The sequence below is a fragment of the Barbus barbus genome (assembly GCF_936440315.1).
Source record: "Barbus barbus genome assembly, chromosome: 40".
In the NCBI taxonomy this organism is placed as follows: Eukaryota; Metazoa; Chordata; class Actinopteri; order Cypriniformes; family Cyprinidae; genus Barbus; species Barbus barbus.
This window is the reverse complement of record NC_136718.1, coordinates 16,256,570-16,278,179: the sequence shown is the minus strand read 5'-3', so window position 1 is coordinate 16,278,179 and position 21,610 is coordinate 16,256,570. Positions and strand designations below refer to the sequence as shown.

At 36.6% G+C, this 21,610-nt stretch overlaps 2 protein-coding genes across 2 annotated transcripts; both read left to right on the top strand.

Moving 5' to 3' along the window:
* Nucleotides 1-696: 696 nt before the first annotated feature.
* Nucleotides 697-6,443, top strand: LOC306859630 (ADP-ribosylation factor 3-like). The gene is made up of 5 exons (XM_079400748.1): nt 697-733; nt 2,398-2,559; nt 2,708-2,818; nt 3,689-3,813; nt 5,061-6,443. Exons 2-5 carry the CDS (start codon nt 2,412-2,414, stop codon nt 5,220-5,222), a joined length of 546 nt encoding a protein of 181 aa, XP_079256874.1. The 5' UTR covers nt 697-733; nt 2,398-2,411; the 3' UTR covers nt 5,223-6,443.
* Nucleotides 6,444-9,860: 3,417 nt separating this feature from the next.
* LOC306859481 (histone lysine demethylase PHF8) lies at nt 9,861-21,503 on the top strand. Its single transcript, XM_079400521.1, has 22 exons — nt 9,861-10,153; nt 11,119-11,501; nt 11,614-11,699; nt 12,358-12,478; nt 12,703-12,863; nt 12,975-13,116; nt 13,480-13,666; nt 13,801-13,963; nt 14,086-14,173; nt 14,262-14,368; nt 14,486-14,577; nt 15,173-15,262; nt 15,344-15,649; nt 16,020-16,111; nt 16,212-16,378; nt 16,553-16,638; nt 16,721-16,839; nt 16,959-17,275; nt 17,390-17,485; nt 17,564-17,673; nt 18,479-18,860; nt 18,942-21,503. Exons 2-22 carry the CDS (start codon nt 11,404-11,406, stop codon nt 19,028-19,030), a joined length of 3,099 nt encoding a protein of 1,032 aa, XP_079256647.1. The 5' UTR covers nt 9,861-10,153; nt 11,119-11,403; the 3' UTR covers nt 19,031-21,503.
* Nucleotides 21,504-21,610: the final 107 nt, after the last annotated feature.

Genomic DNA, 21,610 nt, shown 5'->3' with positions numbered 1-21,610 from the left:
CTGTAATTTGGCAGCATCTAGCAGGTTACTTATTCATTAGGTTCAGTCATAGCTGAATAATTAATCACAATATGGAAATGTGCTTCCAGACACTTCCAGCAACAGATCCTTCAGTCGTAAATTATCACATAATACACATTTCTGGAGGAAACGTCTTCAAAATGTTCACTGATTATTGAGATATGAGACTAAACATGGCTACCACAATTTTGCCTGCCAACTTTACCAGAGTAACAACATTTCCGATTTTATATGATTTAGAGATTATGTGAATGTTCTTTACACAAATGTACAATTTCATTTATTCTCATTTTTAACAAACTTGTTAGGACATCGATATCACTTGTCAATTGCTATGTATATTAAACTGAGTAAAAACAGAAATATAAATATGTAACATAAACGTTAACACTATTTTCCGTGTGTGTGTAGCCTACATAAACATTTTTGTGTGCTTATATTTATTATAAAGACATTGTATGAATTTTTAGATAATACAAAGTAAGGTATCTATTGTAGGTAAATTCGTAATAATCTTGTTCATTTCTTGAGATCGAACAATCTGATTGATACAGACCACCGCTTGCACGAGTTTCATTCATTGACATTTTGAATGCACATACCAGGATGCGCTTCGATGGTATCGCGAGATCTTTAACACTCTCCTGCTTATTCCGCTGGTATCGCGAGAGCGGAGTGACTTGCGTGAAATTATCCGGTGTTGGTCTCCGAGGTGAGTAGGGATGTTGCAAAGCGTGAAAAAATAGTGTAATTTCGTCTAAAATAGATTAGACATGGTTGGCGTGTTGATATATTTTAAATATTATTGAGATTAAATAGCGGAGCAATTTATAATTTGTCAATATGCAGGTCGGCTCTTGCTGCTAACGTTATATGGTATCTCTACGTCGTGACAAAAATAAAAGGTGTTAGACGTTTAAAGGGTAAGTTATCACTGCCTGATGTGACATGCGCCGGTTTATCACGAGAAGGCATTTCTTTCTTATGAATGATAAAACAGGATGCGAACATCTCTTGCGTATTCATTAGCAGCCCACCAAAAATCATTTCTCATATCATGTTTTTCGGATCCTAAATGATTGTTTCCATTTGCCAGTGTGTTAAAGCCGGCTGATTCTGAAAGATTAATGTGACCAGATCAGGGCTTCATTAGCCTAGTTCTGTTGGATTTGTCTCAGATTTTCTTTAATTTGCATACTATAGTCATGATGTAGATGTAGATGTCATCACCATTTTATGGAGGATGAGGAATCTTTCTTCCTTACAGACACATTAAAAGAGTCACATCTCATGAATCTGTCCACGGACACATCTCATTCTGTCAGTAAGCACCTAAAATAAAGCAATACTTCATTAGTTATTCTAATATAGCTGTTTTAAATTTGGTATTTTGGAAAGCAACCATCATATACTGGACTGAGAATATAGATTTGTATTTTATATTACTGGCTGATTTGTGTGTGTGTGTGTGTGTGTGTACCTACTTAACCATATTTTTGGGACAAATTTGTAGCCAAAAGTGAGGTAAACCGGACAAAATCTCCCAAAACCTCCCTTTGGGGACGTCCTCGTTTGTAAAACGGGTTTAAAAATAAACTAAAAGTAAGTTTTTTTGAGAAAGTAAAAATGCAGAAAGTTTCCTGTAAGTAGTAGGTTTAGGTGTAGGGCGATAGAAAATACGGTTTGTACAGTATAAAAACCATTACGCCTATGGAATGTCCCCATTTAGATAGCTGTGTGTGTGTGTAAGTGAATTGTTCATGACTCAATGTTCTGTACACATTTATTTAATCAGTGCATGATGACAGTTATGAATCATCTGAGATGAATTTGCAGACTAGCACTCTCACTGCACTGCTAGATCAAGATGACCTTACATTAACATGATATCACTGATATGATATGATCATGTGTTCTGGCTCTTTTTAAGGTTTACATTTGTTTTGCAGATTGTAGTATCTTCTATATTTTTCCAAATGCAAAGTAAGCTTTATAAGTAAAGTGTGCGTATTAGTTTTCTCTACTGCTGTGTTAAAAAAAGTAATTCTGTCAGTCTTTACTCACCGGATGTTTCATGTAGCCTACTCTGAAATGTGGTGCTTTCTGTGAAAGAAATATTATATTTTTTTGATTTTGTCCAGCCACAGACTGTAAAGATCATAGATGTATTTAATCATTAAAACTGCAGAAGGGTTTCTAGAAGATTTAAAAAGAGGAACATTGGCATATTTGTAATGAATTAAGAAGTTACAGAGATTACAATGTTGTAGCAAGTGCTCTTTTTGAAAGGGTCAGTGTTTTAATTGGAGGTAGGACAGTTGCCTGTGTCAATTAAAAAAAAATGACCATAGATGTTCTCTTTTTATGTTGGTAAAGGCTAACCAGCTATCATGGGGAACATTTTTGGCAACCTTTTGAAGAGTCTTATTGGGAAAAAGGAGATGCGTATTTTGATGGTCGGGCTTGATGCAGCTGGGAAGACCACAATCTTGTACAAACTGAAGCTGGGAGAGATAGTGACTACCATTCCTACTATTGGTGAAGCACATTTTTAGACTTTAAATGTTTAATCCCTTGATTATTATTGTATTATTTCCCTCTTACATAGGGACAAAGGTCTTGATGTCATGTTTTAAGAGTCTGGCCTCTCTGTAATTTTTGTGCTATTGTGTTTTCTTGTTACTAGGTTTTAACGTGGAGACTGTTGAGTACAAAAATATCAGTTTTACAGTGTGGGATGTTGGTGGGCAGGACAAAATCCGACCTCTGTGGCGTCACTACTTCCAGAACACACAAGGTGAGAAGAGGACTCCCACACACACACACACACACACACACAAAAAAAAAACTGGATTTTGTGTCAAACTGAGCCATGATATATAGCCAACAGTTTATGTCAACCTACTGGTATTTAAAAGGAAGAACATATATATTTATACCTTTCCAATATATATATTTATATTAAGTTTTGATTTGGTCCCATTTAGTTTTTTTGTTTTTGTTTTTTTTTACCATTTTTTGAGAGAAATCTCATATTCTCACCCAGGCTTCATTTATTTGATCAAAATTACAGTAAAATACTTAATTTTTTTTAAATATTATTACAATTCAAAATAGCTGTTTTCTGTTGTAATACATTCAAAAATGTAATTAATTCCTGTGATGGTGAAGCTGAATTTTCAGCAGCCATTACTCCTCATATCATGTGATCCTTCAGAAATCATTCTAATATACAAATGTAACATTTCTTATTATTATCAATGTTAAAAACAGTTGTCCTGCTTATTATTTTTGTGGAAAATGTGATACTTTTTTCAGAATTCTTTGATGTATAAAAAGTTTAAAAAATAACATTTATTTGAAATAGAAATGATTTGTAGTATTATAAATGTATTTACTGTCAGTTTTAATCAATTTACGGTGCCCTTACTGATTAAAAATATTAAAAAAGTACTGACCCCAAACTTATTTAATAGGGAATACATCAACACATTAAAGAAAACAGTACTTGTCAAGTTTCATCATTTGATCTTTAATCTAATTAAATTTAGCATTGAAATTAGAATCAAGATCTCATATTGTGGTCCACGAGGATCTTTATTTTCCCTCTTATTAACTACTACCTCTCTATAACCACATTTGACATCATTTCTCATGTATTTTGAAGGTCTGATCTTCGTGGTGGACAGCAATGACCGTGAGCGAGTGAATGAAGGCAGAGAAGAGCTGATGAGGATGCTGGCTGAGGATGAACTCAGAGACGCTGTACTCCTCGTCTTTGCCAACAAGCAGGCAAGAACTTCCTCATGCGTCTGCTGCGTTCTTCAAATCAGAAACAGTTCATTGATGTTAGCATTGCATCTGCTGTCTACCAATTTCAAGCCCTAGTATGTGCATCAGTTTCGGTAATATATGTATCGATTTGTTGAAGATGGAAACATACCTGCTGTAACAGTATGTATGGTTGTAGTTCATTAGTTAGAAAGGATTGAAAGGAGATAATTGTTTGACATCCAGACATTTATAGTATTTATACAATTTAAAGAAGAGATAATTTTGTAATCTCGTGGGGCTTAAAAGAGATTGAATATTATCTGCATAGCATATAATATGATTAGGGAAGTCGTGGCCTAATGGACTCGTAATCGAAAGGTTGCGAGTTCGAGCCCCCGGCCGGCAGGAATTGTAGGTGGGGGGGAGGGAATGTCCAGCGCTCTCTCCACCCTCAATACCACGACTGAGGTGCCCTTGAGCAAGGCACCGAACCCGGGCGCCGCAGCATGGCTGCCCACTGCTCCGGGTGTGTGTGTGTGTGTGTGTGTGTGTGTGTGTGTGTGCATTTTGTTCACTACTCACTGCTGTGTGTGTGCACTTGGATGGGTTAAACGCAGAGCACCAATTTCGAGTATGGGTCACCATACTTGACAATACGTCACGACTTTTTTTTTTTTTTATAACATATACCTTGAAAATTACTTATCAATTACCCCAGAGGCAGCAAATACAAAGGAAAAAGCAACGAGGCCAAAACAGAACCCTGGGGAACCCCACAAGAGAGAGATGCTGTAGATGAGGAACAGTTTTGAACTCTAATAAGACAGATTCTGTCTATAACACAGAAAATGTTCCTCAGTCTAGTTTGTACGTTTTGCCTCATCTTCCAGATGGCAGAGGTGAAAGCAGACTATTTTTGGGCTGGATGGGCTCTCTGATGATTTGGAGAACTCATTGCCGGCAGTGGTTGTTGAGGTCTGCCACTGATGTGTTGAGCAGTTTTGACCGCCCGCTGAAGGTCTCTCTGATCTGATGATGTGCAGCTGCCGTATCTTAGTGAGAAGCAGAAGGTCATGATGCTCCCAACACCGAATCTGTAAAAGATCTCGAGAGAAATGGAGGGTTTCGGTGCATGCAGGAATTATAGACTCTGGTTCCAGGAAAATGAGTTCAGGAACTATGGGAAATCCTCAATGATGAGGGCATGCAGTATGTATATAAATAGTGAGATATGTAGTTGTATCTGTTTCTGTCTCACTCTCCAGGATCTGCCAAATGCCATGAATGCTGCAGAAATCACAGATAAGCTGGGTCTCCACTCCTTGCGCCATCGTAACTGGTACATCCAGGCCACTTGTGCCACCAGCGGAGACGGTTTATATGAGGGTCTGGACTGGCTGGCCAACCAGCTCAAGAACAAGAAATGAGGCAGACCGGATCCAAGAGGAACCGGTATGGGCGAGGAGTCACCTGAGTGACAGCTCATCAGGGAACACTAGTGGTTTCCAAGGTTCTTTCATTCTGTTTACAAGCTGAGACCAACAGGAGCCAGGTCATTTCAGACAGTGTATCCCCTCGCTATGTCCCACTTAACAGATCCGTGAGATGATTGGTGAAGCACCCATGATTCATATTCATATTTACTAGTGAAGATAGACATGTTTTGCTATTCTCATGTGATTCAAACATCAGTTTCTCGTGTCTCTACACTGCAAATTAATAAAAGACATTAACAGGGAGTGAATGAAAAGCTTTTACTTATATTAATACTGTGGGAGTAACTCTTAAATGCAGGTCATTTAAACTATATTAACTGCACTGATAGATGAGAAACCTGTTGATTCAGTTTCCTGAAATATTTAAATAAAATCAAGTGAAATGTTATTCAGAAAACAATGAAAGAAACATGTTGTGTTTTTTGCTACAGTGGTGTTGTTTTGCTACTGAAAATTAAATATGCATTGGGATTTATTATTAGCATACCAGCTAGACTTCATGACTGTCAATGATTATGCTCTTATTGCTTGTATTCACCAGTGTCTCTGCACAGGTTGCTGAGCAAGCTTTGGTTAGTGCTGTTGTATGTAAATAGATAGAGGATCTCTTGTCTTGGCATGCATAGTTTGCAACGATTAAATAGCACATTGTTCTGTGTACAAGAACTGTTTCTTTTTGCTGATATTGTTCACTACCCAAGCTGCTGTTTTGTTGTGTAGCTAAATGTGTTTGTTTCACTTGACTGTATCCGCTGGTCTTGCATGCTGTTCGTCTGTGTCGTGCCGTGTAGACATGCTCATTGATTGTGTCATTGCATTCGTGTTAGTGATTTTTTTTGCTAGTGTTGCATGGGCAGATCTGAGGAGCTGAACAAGAGTAGATCTCTATAGCCCTGTGACTGGAAAGAGTGTCGAAGAGACTTCACAGTAGACGCAGGTACTAATAGACTCAAATATCTATGGTTGTGTGTACGCTCATGAATGAAGTGTTTATATATTACACGCTTAATATAGTATGCACTTAGATTCTTTAATGTGAATATCTATTATTTCTTGTAGTCCTGTGTCCATACATTTTTTGTCTATGTTCCTTGCATTGAAATACTATGGGAAAAATTTGTTAATTCTGCAAACATTAAAATCATGTTGTCTAAAAAACGTTTTAGATGTTTTTTTCAACTTTGCATCTGCACAAACAGTCATTTCAATTATCCATACGTCCATCTGCTTGACTTTAGCTCGTTTCTAGTTAACGAAAACATAAACTATTAAAAATCATTATTGTTAATTGTAATCATTTAGAAATGTCATCTTGCAGCTAACTGAAATAAGTATTGAAGTTAATAAAATCTTAAATAATTAAGCTAGTTAAAAACTAATAAAATAACAAAAGCACATTACAAAATTATTACAACAAACTGAAATTAAAAATAAAAATAAATGCTAATTCCAAATATTAATAAATACTATTTTTGCACATAAACCATACTAGAATAAAACTGTTGACATCTATGCTTTTTCAGTTATTACACTCCAAAATGTTTAAATATGGTCAAATATATTAAATTCTGCCAAATAGTCCCTTCTACTTGTGTCTTTTTTAAACAATACTAAATAATATTTAATCAAATCATTACCTTCAAAGTGTTTCAGTTTTCATTTGTTTTAAATAAGTTTGTCATGTGGTTTTGTCATTTTTATTAGTTTTTGCTTTTTTAATGTCTATTTAAGTTTTAGTTATTTATTATTTATTTCAGCTAGTTCCCAAGACAAAATTTAACATTTTTGTAAATGTTCTTTAAAACTTTTTCTAAATTCTTTGTTTTAATATTTTTTAGTCTAATATTTATATAAAAACTAAATGATGATTTTAACAGTTTTAGCTAACAATAACAACACTGAATCCATTTAACTAAAGTCAGAAGTGTTTAAGTGAATGTCAGGTGCTTGCTCCACAAAGTAAAACTTATAGCCTTGGAAAAGCAACAAATATCACAACAAAACCACTCAAGTTTTTCTAAACCAACCAAGTCTTCGTAACAAAAATGAACCCACATGCCTGACAAAGTTCATCTACTGTAATTGCTTCCATTCTGGGATCTTTTTCTTCTTCCAGAAAAGTCGCTTCAGTCATTCAGCGGTTTGGTGCGCAATTATAAAATTTGTTTCTGCATTCTGATAACTTTATCAGACACCACAGAATGTGATAAATCTTATCTTTGTGTGGTTTGTGAAAATTTCTTAGGGCGTACTGAAAGCACTTCATCCGCTCTGTGTGAAAACGTACGGCTCTTAGGCTCAAAAAAGCCTAAAAATAATAAGAAGGGAAGTCTGTTTGTTTAGCAAGATGCCCAGTACCTCACCCCCTTATTCTGTGGCAAATCCCACACACCTCCCCGCCTTCCCTCACAGTGTGTGTCTCCAGGGGCGTGACAGCAGTATGTGGGTCAGGGCTGCTCCCTGGGTTGCCAGCCCCAATGGCCCCCTGCAGGCCGCTCATAATAGCGGCACCATGGAGGGTGCCATAGCTGGGATTCCCTCCCGTAACCGGGGCGCCCTCGCCCTGGGCACAGACTCACTGGCAGCAATGCTGCAATCAATTCATCAATCTGTGATGGGAGCAGTGACCGCTCATCCAGGCCATGACCACCAGCAATGAGGCTGAAAAGCAGGACTGGAGAAATCAGGAGCTGGATGGCGTACAGCTGATTATTTAGGGGGCTGGTATTCAGTCAGAGCTGACGGGCATAATGAGAGTTGTTTCACTTTGGGAAGCTCTTCAAAAACTTGAAATTAGTACATGGATTGTCAAGCATGAACAAGCAAGCACACACACACACACACTTGAACACAATAATGTCACATTTGGAGTGAGGCAAGGCTGTAGCAGCCAGAAACATTGAAGGGAACACATTACACCCAGATTAGTGACTGATCAATATGGCTTTTTGGTGATTATTGTTTTTTAATCATATCCCCCATATCTTGAATATTTGATGACTTCCTCCAAACTTTTTAATAAAATTGTTATTTTTTATTATTAAAGTAGTAGTCACAGTAGTAGTTTTGCTTATTCAAACAGTAGCAAATACAAAAAAAAAAGTAAAATAAATAAATAGTAGTGTTGCTTATTCATAACCAACAAGTCCAATGAAATGGGTCCAAATGTGGTGTGATAATATACCAGGGAAATGTAAGTGGTTTATGGACATGGGGGTGTTCAGTAGGTTATCATTACTGTCAGATTAAATCTTTGTCTGTATTCCCTCAAAGTAACCATTATACTGTGCTGTACAAAAACTCGAACCAACGAGGATTGACGTTTTAGCACCATCCTTCATCATTTAGCTGATGTCTCCATCTGCTGGACAATAGACGTCCGTCTTCAACACCAGTTCTCAATGGGCTCATATTTACACATTTACCCCCGGTTTCACAGTCAAGGTTTAAGCCTAATGCCAGACTAAAATATAAATCTGAGCTGTTTCAACTGAAAGAACCTTGCTCTGACTGATCTTAAAATATATCAGTGCATTTATTTTGTCTCAAAATCCACACCAGTAATGTTTTTTCTAAGGCACGTTTATAAAAATTACTTAAATGTCCTAATTGAACTATGGCCTAATCCTGGTTTAGTCTAAACCTGGTCTGTGAAACCAGGCCTTAGATTTATAGATCTAAAATATAGGTTTATATTTTGGAAAAATACAGACCAAGGAGTAGTTAACTATTTTGTTAACTACTGCTTTGTGCTTTACTGAAGTCTGGATATAACAGCCCTTCTGAAAACATACCTTGGTTTTACCCACGCAATATAGTACACTATGGCCCGGTTTCACAGACAGGGATTACCTTAAACAGGACTAGGCCATAGTTCAATTAGGACATTTAAGTAATTTTTATAAACGTGCCTTTGAAATAAACATTACTGGTGTGCATCTTGAGGCAAAACAAGGGCACTGACATATTTCAAGATCAATCAGTACAAGTTTCTTTTAGTTAAAACAGCTCAGATTTAAATTTTAGTCAGCGACTAGGTTTAAGCCTTGTCTGTGAAACCGGGGGTAGGCCTATATGTAAACACAGTAATATTAACAAAACTATGGAAACTGGAGTAAAAACTTTGGCAGTAATGTAATAGATTCATACATTCAGATTCAGATAAACAAACCTATTTTTTTTTTTTTATTAAACAACAAATAGCTTGTTTTAGTTAAATTACATGAATCTAACAACGGCAGTGAGGAGCTTTGCGTGGATGAACAAACAAATAAATGGTTATTTCTATATCTGTTTTAGGATATTATTATATATATATTTTTTTTAATAATAAACCCTTTTTTTTTTTACAAACTATAGTTACACTGAGCTAACCATAGTGACGAGGAGCTATCCATGGTGTTACATTTGGTTAATGTACAAGAACCACTGCTAAATAAATAAAGTATGTAAGGAAGGAAGTAGATCTTAAAGTGAGTATAATGTCTGTGAAATAATGTTGTGGAGTATACATGCTCAACTGAAGTCTCTGCCGTCCGAAGAAAGACCGACTTTATTGTTCCCTCTCCCGCAGACAGTGGTCGCTGCAGGGCGGATTGGGATGGATTTATAGCACGGAAAATCGCTGCGTTATGAATTTCATAAAATCTTTGCTTTTCAGCTGTGGACTGTATTTTTTCGAGATCTTGCCAGATTTGTTTATTCACTCTCCTCGGTTAAATACGTAAAAACGGAAGAAGTGTACGATTTTTAGAAAACATCTTGTTGTTTGTAAAGCAGGCCGCTGAGCCCTCGGATTTTCCCAAGATTGTGTCCGGCATGGTGCGCTCGGCCCACGGGACACTCGCGGCATTTTACACCCGGTAAGACCCCATAGCGTTCTTCGAAACAGCGCGCGCTGCAGCAAGTTCTTTTGTTGTCATATGGATCGTATGATCCCATCCTCAATTTTTCATATTTTAGCTACATTTGAGTTTAGATTAGTGAGTTTGCTCAGTAACGTATCGTTCTTGTATTGTAAACACAAAGATTAGGCAGATTCACGTAGTTAGACGTTGACTAACATGCTATGTTATTAGCAGCTAAGCTAGCTACTAGCTCTTATGGTACAACAAACAGTTTTCTGCTATCACAGACCGCGTTGCTAAATAAAAACCGTTTATTTTTAAATTAACAAATCCAGTGGTCACAGGGAAATTAACTGCATTGCAAATAATAGCTTTTGTACTTATTAGCATCGTCCAAGTGTAAGTCAGCTTTTATGTATGCAGCTCTATAAACTATGTGAACTTACTATTAATACATAGATGTGTAATTGCTGTTTATGTTATTACTTTGTTACTTGTATGATTATAAATGACCTTTAAGGGGTCATAAATGTGCAGTTTTTGTGTCTATAACGCATACATTATGTCGCTCATCTCAAACACCTCTTTAGATCCAACCCAAAGTAAATGAATTGTCAGGAAAAGATAGGCTAGGCACAGATGGTTTAGGAATTATGTTTAATAATTTGCACATTTTGATTATAAAATATATAATTATAACAGTTTTCGTGCTTTTGCCTTTATTGCCTAAAGTCTTGTATTAAAATGAATAGGCAACTTGTTTAGATTGAGTGTCTTGACCGTAATAAAGGCAGCAGGTGCATGGATGTAGAACTTTAGCTAACCAAATGAAGCGGATAACTGCTTACTGATCCTATTGGACATAAAAACTTTTTCCAGAGTTTAGAGAGCATGTAGTGTTATTTATTTTCATTGCAGTTTGTGTATAAGAAGATCATTCTTCATTTTTCTCAGCTAATTGTCCTCCACTCTGTTGACAGGTGCCGAACCATGGTATCCACCTAGTCCCTGGTGTGACTGCAGTGGTCGTAGTAGCGAAGGATTTCTCATCTATGATTGACAGAGCTGTTGTCACTGCAGCATATTTCTTATACAACACTCTACTGTGAATACAGTGGTCTTGACAGCATTGCAAGCTGATTGGTGAACCACTCTGAAGTGAAGCTGACTCTCCACAAAGGGAACTAAGTCAACTGTGGTCCCCAAACAGAAGCAATACTAAGACTTTTTTTGTTACATTGACATATTTGGCCAGAGACTTTAGAATGGCATCTGTTCCTGTTTATTGCCTGTGCCGTCTCCCTTACGATGTCACCCGGTTCATGATTGAGTGTGATGTTTGTCAGGACTGGTTTCATGGCAGGTGAAGTTGCATTTTGTAAATTATAATCGAAAGCTAAATTGAAATCACCTTTATGGTATATATGATGTTATTTGTTTGCAAATGTGATTTATGAAATTTTTTTCTTGTGTAGTTGTGTTGGTGTGGAAGAAGACAAAGCGGCAGATATTGATCTGTATCATTGTCCTAACTGTCAGGTGACACATGGACCCTCTGTCAGTAAGTGCCACAAATACTGTGTAATCTGTATTAACTGGTCTTTTGTTGACATGTAGATGAAATTATTTTTTATTATTTTTTCTTTAAGATTAGTTTTATTTTCGTAGAAAATCACCAAGAGTGCTGGGATAATTCTGACTTCGTATTTATACAGTATTTTTTCTATCATTGACATACTACTCTAATTTTTATTAGTATTTAGACATTTTTTAATATGTATTTTGTTTTTGTTTTAGTAATTTAGTTGTGTTTTGGTCAGTTTTAGTAGTTATATATATATATATATATATATGTGTGTGTGTTTAGTTTTAATTCATTTTTATTTCAGTTTTAATTTTATTAGTATGTCAAATTAAATTAAAATGAGAATTGTTACCTTGGTAACTAGCTGAATTTTTTTTAGTTAGTTAATTTTGTTTAAAGCTATAAATAAATTTATATAAATGTTTCTGTATAGTATTAATTTTAGTTACAGTTTTAGTTAACCATTATAACTTGAAACAGACTAATAATTAATCAAGTGCCGCTAGTAAGGAAAATGGAACACAAACACAATGAAAATACAATTTTAAACTATTAAATTAGCTTAGAATGTACCACCAAATGTGTAGGCTTGCGCAAATTTGATTAGTAACTTTGATATTTGCTTCTGTCTCAGTGCGTAAACGTCGGGGGGCTTTAAAGCACGCTGATGCAGGAGTGGCCAGAGACTCAGGACGACCTGTAAAGACAGGCAGTGCTCAGTTTGTCAGGGAACTACGCAGCCGCACTTTTCCCAGGTATGGTCACAGGACGATTATTTATTGCCAGGTCAAAAATTAGGTGACCTTACTTTCTTAACCCAGATTAATTTAGCTCTGATCAGACTTTAAGATGTGATTAAGTGATTGACACCATTATGCTGGGGTGAGCAATCTGTGGTGTTATTGGATTTTTAAAAGTTGTTTGAAAGATGAGTATGCTGGAAAACATACAGTATTTGACAATTTATGTTTGTGTTTAGTGCTGATGAAGTCCTGCTGAAGCCGACCGGGGCCCAGCTTACGGTTGAGTTTCTAGAGGAGCGCTCCTTCAGCGTCCCAGTCCTGGTCCTCAGGAAAGATGGTCTGGGCATGAATTTGCCCCCATCGTCTTTCTCTGTTTCAGATGTAGAGCATTACATAGGTAAACAGCTCTAATCACATCTGCATTGCCATTCTATGCTACTTTTTCAGTAGTATGTTTGTGAAAATTCATTTTTAGATGGGAATGTAATGTTTTACTGTTGCTTCATAGGTGCTGACAAGGAAATTGATGTGATTGACGTCAACCGCCAAGCAGACCTGAAGATGAAACTGGGAGAGTTCGTTGAGTACTACAACAGCCCAAACAGAGACCGAGTGCTCAATGTGATCAGCTTAGAGTTCTCAGACACCAGGTACCTTTTAGGGATGTGCAAATTTAAATCCACAAATGTCCATCTGAATGTGTACGGCTATAGTAGCGATGTTTTAAGGCATCATGAAATGGAAATTCATCCTACATTGACCTTGTGATCGAATCATCCATAAACCCTGCCTCTTTCTTACAATAAACCACCAGCTAGAGTTCAGATCTGCTTTCGTCGGTGTCCAATCAACAACCAATTGATTGATCTAAGTCCTTGCCCTACATTTTTTTTTCTTCTCGATAACTGTCACTATTTCCGTTACTTCACAACTTCAAAGGGGTTCAAAGATGCAACTTCTCTGACGGGATTTAACCTTGCAAACGGTCCTATAATCTTTGTCCCCTTTTGTAGGTTGTCAAATCTAGTGGAGACACCAAAGATCGTGAGGAAGCTGTCATGGGTGGAGAATCTCTGGCCTGAGGAGTCTGTTTTTGAGAGGCCTAATGTGCAGAAATACTGCCTGATGGGAGTGAAGGACAGTTACACAGACTTTCACATCGACTTTGGTGGAACCTCTGTGTGGTACCATGTACTCCGGGTTAGTTGTTTTCTATAAGTCATATGCAGAGCAAAATAAGCAGGGAATGTCTATGCATTTCGTTACTTCAGAAAGCATCATGCTTTGTCCTCCAGATAAAAATGGTCTTATGTATTTCTTTTTATACATGTCAGGGTGAGAAGATCTTTTACCTCATTCGTCCCACTGCTGCTAACCTGTCACTTTTTGAGCGCTGGAGTTCATCCTCCAATCAGAATGAGCTGTTTTTTGGGGACCAGGTAGACATGTGCTACAAATGTTCACTAAAGCAAGGAAACACCCTCTTCATCCCAACAGGTACTGTCTCTGTTTCTGCCAGATTTATTTCAAAAATAGCTTTGTTTGCTTATCCCATGTGACTGAGAAATTACAATTAGATTTATAATGGTGATTCTTTGTGTGATAATTGTCTGCTTCAGGATGGATTCATGCTGTTCTGACACCTGTGGACTGTTTAGCATTTGGAGGAAATTTTCTACACAGCCTCAACATTGACATGCAGCTTCGGTGAGATGACGCTTCTGTTGGTCTCCTTACTCTAAGTAGTATTGTACTGGGCTTTTTCATTGGTCATCCCTTTCTTTTTTTTTGTCAGAGCATATGAAATAGAAAAGCGACTGAGCACAGCTGACTTGTTCAGGTTTCCAAACTTTGAGACCGTGTGCTGGTATGTTGGCAAGCATCTGCTGGACACCTTCAGAGGTGAGGATTCTCCTCAAAGCAAATGGCTGTTTTTACTGCTTATTTTTGTTTTAATACAACATTCTTTTATGTACTTCAATTTCTCTGTTGTTGTTTTTTTTTCCAAATCTACTTTAGGTCTAAGAGAGAATCGACGGCATCCTGCCACATATTTGGTCCACGGAGCTAAAGCTCTCAATAATGCTTTCCGCAGCTGGACACGGAAGGAAGTAAGTTTAATTATGTTACCTGCAGAACTGGGTGATTAGTAAGTTATATGTTATATACAAATGATACATTCACTAAACATTAAGTTCATTTTCATTTCCTTGAATCAGTTCTAAATGTTTCACTTAGTTGATTCAAAACTCTAGTTCAATAATTCATTTGAATCATCATTAAAATGTTCACTTAATACCGCAAGTGAATATATGTTGGTAAGTATTGCTAATATAAATTAAATAATATAAATTTCCTTGTGTTTATTTAGTGAAAAAACAACTGTAAAAGCAGATTTTATTGTATTTTACTTGTAATTTTTAGTACATTTGTTACAGTGTAATAGGATTGAATGAAATGTTTTTACTATTATTGGAAAAAACACTCTTTTAAATATTAGATTTATACAGAATTTTGTCAAAAGGCTAAAAGAAGAATTTTAGATATGTCTGTGATGTCATGTCATCTGTCTCAAATTATGTGCTAATGTTTCAAATATTTGTTTGTCTTCCCATTGATTTCTCCCATCATAAATCACTTAATAGCAGTTATGTGTGATGATACAAAGTTTATATTGGTTGTTTTTGTGCTATTTTTTTTTTTCAGTCCCTGGCTGAACATGAACATGAGATACCAGAGACTATAAAGACCCAGCAGTTAGTGAAGGATCTGGCTAAAGAGATACGCCTGGTTGAGGTGAGAGTAGCTCTGTCTAAAATTTTCAAGAATTAAAATCTAGTGGTTTTTGTCTGTCTTATTTTTGTGTCTTTTTTGCAGGATATCTTCCAGCAGAACATAGGCAGGAGTGGGACACCGTTTGGTGGCTCTCAGGGTCTTCCCTCTCCACACCCCAAAGCTCCATTAAACACAGTCCTCACTTTTGGCCAGCACCCTGGTAAAAAGAGAAGCCCCAAGTCGAAGGATGGATTTGGAGGAGGTAGTGTCGGCCCTCCAGGAGCTAAGAAAAAGATCCAAAAAGGCAAAGAGATAAAAACAGAAGCTGGAGAGCTGGACCTGCTGGAGATTCATACTAAACACACGCTCAAGAAGTTCCAGCCAGCGTGCAAAGTAAAAAAGAGCAAGGTAGAATTTAGAATACTTTAATTGATATTATGTTTATAAAATTACCATTCAAAAGGTTGGGGTCGGTAAGAATTTTTTTTGTTTTAAAGAAAGTATTACTTTTAATCAGCAAGAATGATTCAATTGATCAAAATTGACAGTAAAGACATTTAATGTTACAAAAGACGCACAGCACAGCTTTTTTCAGCATTGAGAATAATTGGGATGAGTAATTGATTAAAATTGGGAAATAATCATGTGATAATGAAGACTGGAGTTACGGCTGCAGAAAATTCATCTTTGTCATCACAGGAATAAACTAAAAAATAAATTAAATTAAAATAGAAAACAATAATATCATCATTGTAAAGAACATTATCTGGCTTTACAGCTTGAGCTGCCTGATGACTGTCTAGATGATTTTGAAGAGAAGATCAACAAGAGCAAGCTTAAGCTTGTGCTGACTAATGGAAAGATACAAGGGTAAAACGGTTATCTTCCTTTCATTTCCCTCTTGTCAGGGATTTTCATTCTTACGCATTGGCACCTTTATTTTTAATACCTCCTCTTCTTCCTCTCTTAGGAAGAAGGGTCGTGCTGGCAGTGCAAATGGAGCTGGGAGTTCACTTCAACAGTTCCAGCCCCACATGGCTACTTTGTCTGACTTTGATTCAGAAGACGAGCTTCAGATTGATGAAACCCCTACACCTCGCCGCAGACCGTCTCTACATAGCAAGAAGAAATTAGCTGGTAAAAGATTTCTCACATTTATTGATCATGTTTGCATGATTTCAATGTTTATTCATCATTTATCATCCCAAACCTATAAGACTTGCTTTCTTCGGTGAAAATCACACAAGGACAATATTTAAATTTAATAACATCTTAGTATGAACTAATAGTTGGCTCAATTGTCTCATTAAGGTCTACCAAGGAAACTACCTCGGGCCAAACCATGCAGTGACCCCCACAGAATCCGTGAGCCCGGAGAAGTGGACTTTGATATTGAGGTATCCAAGTCTATCTTAGGCAGCTTCAGATTCCTCTCTAGGTGTCTGGTTGTCATCTGTTTTATGTCTTGTTGTTAAATAGGAGGATTACACCACAGATGAAGAGATGCTTACCGTGCAGGGTGTGAAAGGCGGAGCAGGTGGGATTCTAGACTTGCTCAAGGCAAGCAAACAGGTGGCGGGTCTCGATTCTGCACTGAGGTATTTTACACGCGCACTTTTTTGACATGCTGATCATTATTAGCCTTTATCTCAGTAAAATATGCAGTTATGTACTTTCTGTTATACTCAATTCTATTGATTTGTCCCTTATCATCAAGTGAGGAAGCGCCAGCCTCCCCCAGCACTCGTGATGCTATCCAAGGCATGCTCTCGATGGCCAACCCTCCATCTTCCTCATCCTCTTCCTCCTCATCCTCTCCTTTATCCATCTCTGGGGGAGGTGAGATGCTGGGGCTTATGAAGGAGAAAGGAGGGAGAGCTGGGTGGATAAGTGGAGTCAAGAAGAGCGAGAAGAAGACCACATTTCAGAGGCCAGGAAAACGGCCCATTAAACGTCCAGCACGGCACCTCAGTGATGAAGAAAGCTTGGATGAACAGGAGACCCTGGGTACCTGTTTTAAAGACTCTGATTATGGTGAGTTCACAGATTCATCGATGTTTACACCAGGGTTGAAAACATACGTAGCAGAGGAAATCCTGCGACCCAAAGTGATTCTGTTTAAAGGAGAATTTCCACCTTCTTCTACAGTGTATCCATCACTAGAATCAGATGAGGAGGATCACATAAGCAAGTCTAAAATGAAAAGAAAGCGAAACTGGGATGATACACCCTGGAGTCCTAAAGGTAACTGTTTTTGATTTATGATTTTGTAGCATTTTATTTTGAAACGGTTCTAAACATAATTTCTTCACACGTCCTCAGCCCGTGTGACCCCTACACTGCCCAAGCAGGAGCGACCGGTGAGAGAGGGTGCAAGGGTGGCATCTGTAGAAACGGGGCTTGCAGCTGCTGCTGCCAAACTGGCACAACAGGTGAGCTTCTGTCCAGACCTTCTATAGATGTGGACTATTTCATACCATCACTTTGTGTGTGCACCAGTGTTTGTTTTATTTTTTTTCAAAATATCCTTTGAATGTTGTCAATATTTGTGCATGTCATATTAACTTTAGTAAATTTTACTAAAATGGCATCTAATTTTAGTCTTTGAAAAATAACATTTTATTGACAAGGAAATCTAAAATTAAACCAAATATTAACTTTTTAGATATATGGCATATTATATATATATATAATTAATTGAGGAATAAAAGCATATATAACAATCTCTTGAAAAAAAATTGCTTCATTTGTTGTCCATGTTGTTTATACATGTTTGTTGTTGGAGAAAAAGTACTGTTGGCATGTTTTAACTATAACTGGATTTTTATTATAATCATATGTTTTTCTAGAAAAAAGAAATTCAACAAAAACATTGCTATTAAACATACACTATGGTTCAAATTTTGTAGTCTGTAAGATTTTTTAAATCTTTCTGAAGGAAGTCTCTTGTGCTCAAAAATGCAGCATTTATTTATTTAAAAATACAGTAAAAATATCTGTGCTGCGTAATATTTCGGTGGATTTCTACTGACAAACATTAATAATATTTTTGTAGTATTTTTTCATCAATGCTATAATTTAATATACTTAAAGTTATTCGATTTTTGTCATTTATGCCTTTTTTTTTCAATTATTTTGGTCTTGTCTTTTTCATTGACAATCAAAAAAACTATTTTTGTCAGTATTTTTCTTGACAAGATTAACACTGAGCTAAACATCTTGTTACTTTAATATCAGGAACAGCAGAAAACCATAACCAAGAGAAAATACACTAAGAAGAAGGTCCCTCAAGAGAAAGTACATTCTGCAGCTGCCCAACTCCAGCGCCAGCCAGACTCTGCGCCCGTGTCTCCTCCTCTGCCATCTGAGCCTCCTGTGGACTGCATAGTTGAGGAGAGGAGAGTGGAGGTGTACTCTGCCAGCCTGCTGGACCACGAGTACACTGCAGGACCAGGTCCGTTCAGCCCAGGGGGCCCAAGAGGAAGTGGTGCCATGGCCCCTGGCGTGTTCCTGACTTCAAGACGCCCCTCACTCTCTCCCCAAAACAGCAGCAGCTACTCTCCCTCTGCCCCCTCACCCGGAGGGCTGGCTACTTCAGCGTCAGCAGTAGCATGTCAAGGTAACTGGAAATACTGTTCGTTACCTATTAAAGGTTGTGTTTGGAATCACACTTATTTTTTTTCACTCTTCTTTCTCACAGGAAAACGTCCAAAGAAAGGACTTGCTACGGCTAAACAGAGACTGGGAAAGATTCTGAAAATACATCGAAACGGCAAGCTTCTCCTGTAGTTTGATAATATGGAGAGGAGACTGCAGGGAACAATAGAGGAGGAGAAAACGAATAAGGATGAGAGAGGACCTGAGCGATTTTGGTGTTAATTTATGTGACTGTTTTATGGTTAATGTTCTGCTAGCCTGGTTTTTATTTGCATCATCGGGACGAAAAATGAAAATAACGGTAACTTGCTGTGATTAAATTCAATTGAAATCCATTTAGCATGGTGTTTTAGAATAGAAATTCTATTTGAAGAACTAATAGATCTAAACAGACGGATAGGTTAATGGAGTGATGACTGTATTGCTAATTGTTTTTCCATCATTTTCAGTGCTCCACCTCTGAAAACAAACTGTGTACATGTACTCCCCCCTTAAACCCTGTTTGTTTCATAGTTATTGAGTTTGTTTTAACCATGTATAATTCTAAAAAAAAAAAACTAAAAAAAAAACCTGAATGCTGAGGAGCACTTGCTGTTAGATCAAATTGCCGAAAGCCATTGCAAACAAAAAGATTACATTGTTCAGAAGATCTCTAACTGGTTTATTTGGAAAAAAAATGACTTCCCAAAAAATAGGATTGATGTTTTCTTTTGGCCTGAATTGTCCCATGGATGAGAGGAGATCCAATTCTTTAGTCATTACCTCAGCAATTTGTAAATGTCACACTTTCTCATGGCTATTTGTCCTGGTCCAATCTCCTCCTGAAGCCATGCATATTATTTGTTTACATGCTTCATTTAGTATCTGTTCATATCAAATTATTTTATACCATAGAAGGCAATTTGATACACAATTGACTGTAATTGCTGTAGATGAAGTACTGTAGTAATGTCTCTTTGCTTGTTAAAATGTTTTTACAGTAGTGTACTAACACATTTTTATCAACAAATGTATTTTAGATGTGTATATACTTTAAGTTCATCTTGTTTGATTTGTTTTCCACTTAGCATGGGCAGCATAATATCCTGCCACCATTTGGCCAGGGTTGTCTTTCCCATCTATAGTTCAGCTCCATGTTGTAGAGGTTGAGTTCAGTGATGGGCACATTTTAGTAATTGTAAAGAACACAGAAATTGACTTAGAGCAGTTTGAGATCATATGGGTGGTTGTGTAGGTTCAGTGTACATATTTGATGTTTTATTATTTTTTATTATTATTAACGTTTTTCTTTAGATAGAACGAAATTGCATTGGAATCTTTCTTGAAACACCTTGTACAAAAATACATGTTTTGGGTAAGTAACAGCATACCAGTTGTTTAGTCAGTTTTATTTGTATAGGATAATTATGCTGTTATTTTGAATCTTATGATATTAGCAATGTGATGAAGTTAATGTATTCTGTTGCTATTTTAATGTTATTGTTTATTTTATTTTCCCCCACTTATCAATAATATTAATTTTAACATCAATATACTTTAGTTTTGCTTATATATATAATACTCCATTCTAGAAGAGTTAAATGTAACATTTACTTGTCATTTTATGCAATGGCAACAATATATATTTTTTCCCAATATTCTCCGTTGACCATTATGTCTATAATCAGCACCAATATTATTGGTAAATCAGTGGGGCAGTGTAAATATTATTTTCCTTTTTTTTTTTTCTTTTTCATAAAAATGTCACAGATTGTCACCCTGCCGAACTGTCATCATGCCATCCACATGTAATTAGAAACTTGTTTTGAGGTTTGTAGAGATTTGTTTTTGAACGTGAAATAACAGAAGACAGTTGTTGGAATATTCTTGTAAAACTATTATTTTTAGACATTGTTTTCAGATGACTCTGAAATTTAAAAGGATATTTCTGTAATATTTTGAGTTTTTTGTACATTTATTTGATTTGTCATCATCTTCACATCGTCTCATTGTTGCTACTTACTCATATTTTACTAAACATCTGTGCCTTCAGTGAAGTCCCAAACATAGCAACCTCTCTTACTGAAACTGTGCATCTCTGCACATCTTTTGATACTAGATACTTTAGTTTAATGGCAACACTTGTCTACAGCTATTCAGGATTTGTTGAAAACGGGAATGATGTGAAGCAAGATGTACAACAAAGAAAGTGTTCAAAAACTTCAAAATATGTAAGAACTGGCTTTTAAATATGTTCTTATTAAAACTTACATTTACTTAAGTTATTCTCATTATCACCTGAAGTTAATTGTGTGCATTTTAGGATTTATTTATCTTTTAACCATTTTCTTGTCTGTAAAAGTTTATTTTGAACGATTAATGTTGATCACACAGTTCCTCTCAGGGTTTATTTTGTATCTAATATCATTTTGATAGAATCGTTTAAAAAAAGCAACAGTAGTGTTAGGAGTTCACATTCAGGACCACTTAAAAACCAAGTCAAATTTGTCCCGTTTAATATTTATAATTGGACGTTGTCTTTTGCTATTGTCACCACCTTTGGTTTTTGAAACGGCTTGGGCAGATTTTTCCAAATGACCTCTATTAAAAGATATTTTTAAAAGTTGTTTGCATTTTTGTCATTATAAGTTTATTTTCTTCTGCAAGTGTCATGTGGTCTCTCACGTGCTTACTGGGTCAACTCCAGATTTACCCGCGAACAAATTTAAGTCT

What these genes read in the sequence shown, in the direction of transcription:
- LOC306859481 (XM_079400521.1), top strand. Translation starts at nt 11,404, where the DNA reads ATGGCATCTGTTCCTGTTTATTGCCTGTGCCGTCTCCCTTACGATGTC. An exon ending in TTAGAGTTCTCAGACACCAG is followed by an intron (nt 13,117 to 13,479) that starts GTACCTTTTAGG and finishes CCCCTTTTGTAG; the next exon opens with GTTGTCAAATCTAGTGGAGA. An exon ending in TTTTAAAGACTCTGATTATG is followed by an intron (nt 17,276 to 17,389) that starts GTGAGTTCACAG and finishes CTTCTTCTACAG; the next exon opens with TGTATCCATCACTAGAATCA.
- LOC306859630 (XM_079400748.1), top strand. Translation starts at nt 2,412, where the DNA reads ATGGGGAACATTTTTGGCAACCTTTTGAAGAGTCTTATTGGGAAAAAG. An exon ending in GACTACCATTCCTACTATTG is followed by an intron (nt 2,560 to 2,707) that starts GTGAAGCACATT and finishes TCTTGTTACTAG; the next exon opens with GTTTTAACGTGGAGACTGTT. An exon ending in CTACTTCCAGAACACACAAG is followed by an intron (nt 2,819 to 3,688) that starts GTGAGAAGAGGA and finishes TGTATTTTGAAG; the next exon opens with GTCTGATCTTCGTGGTGGAC.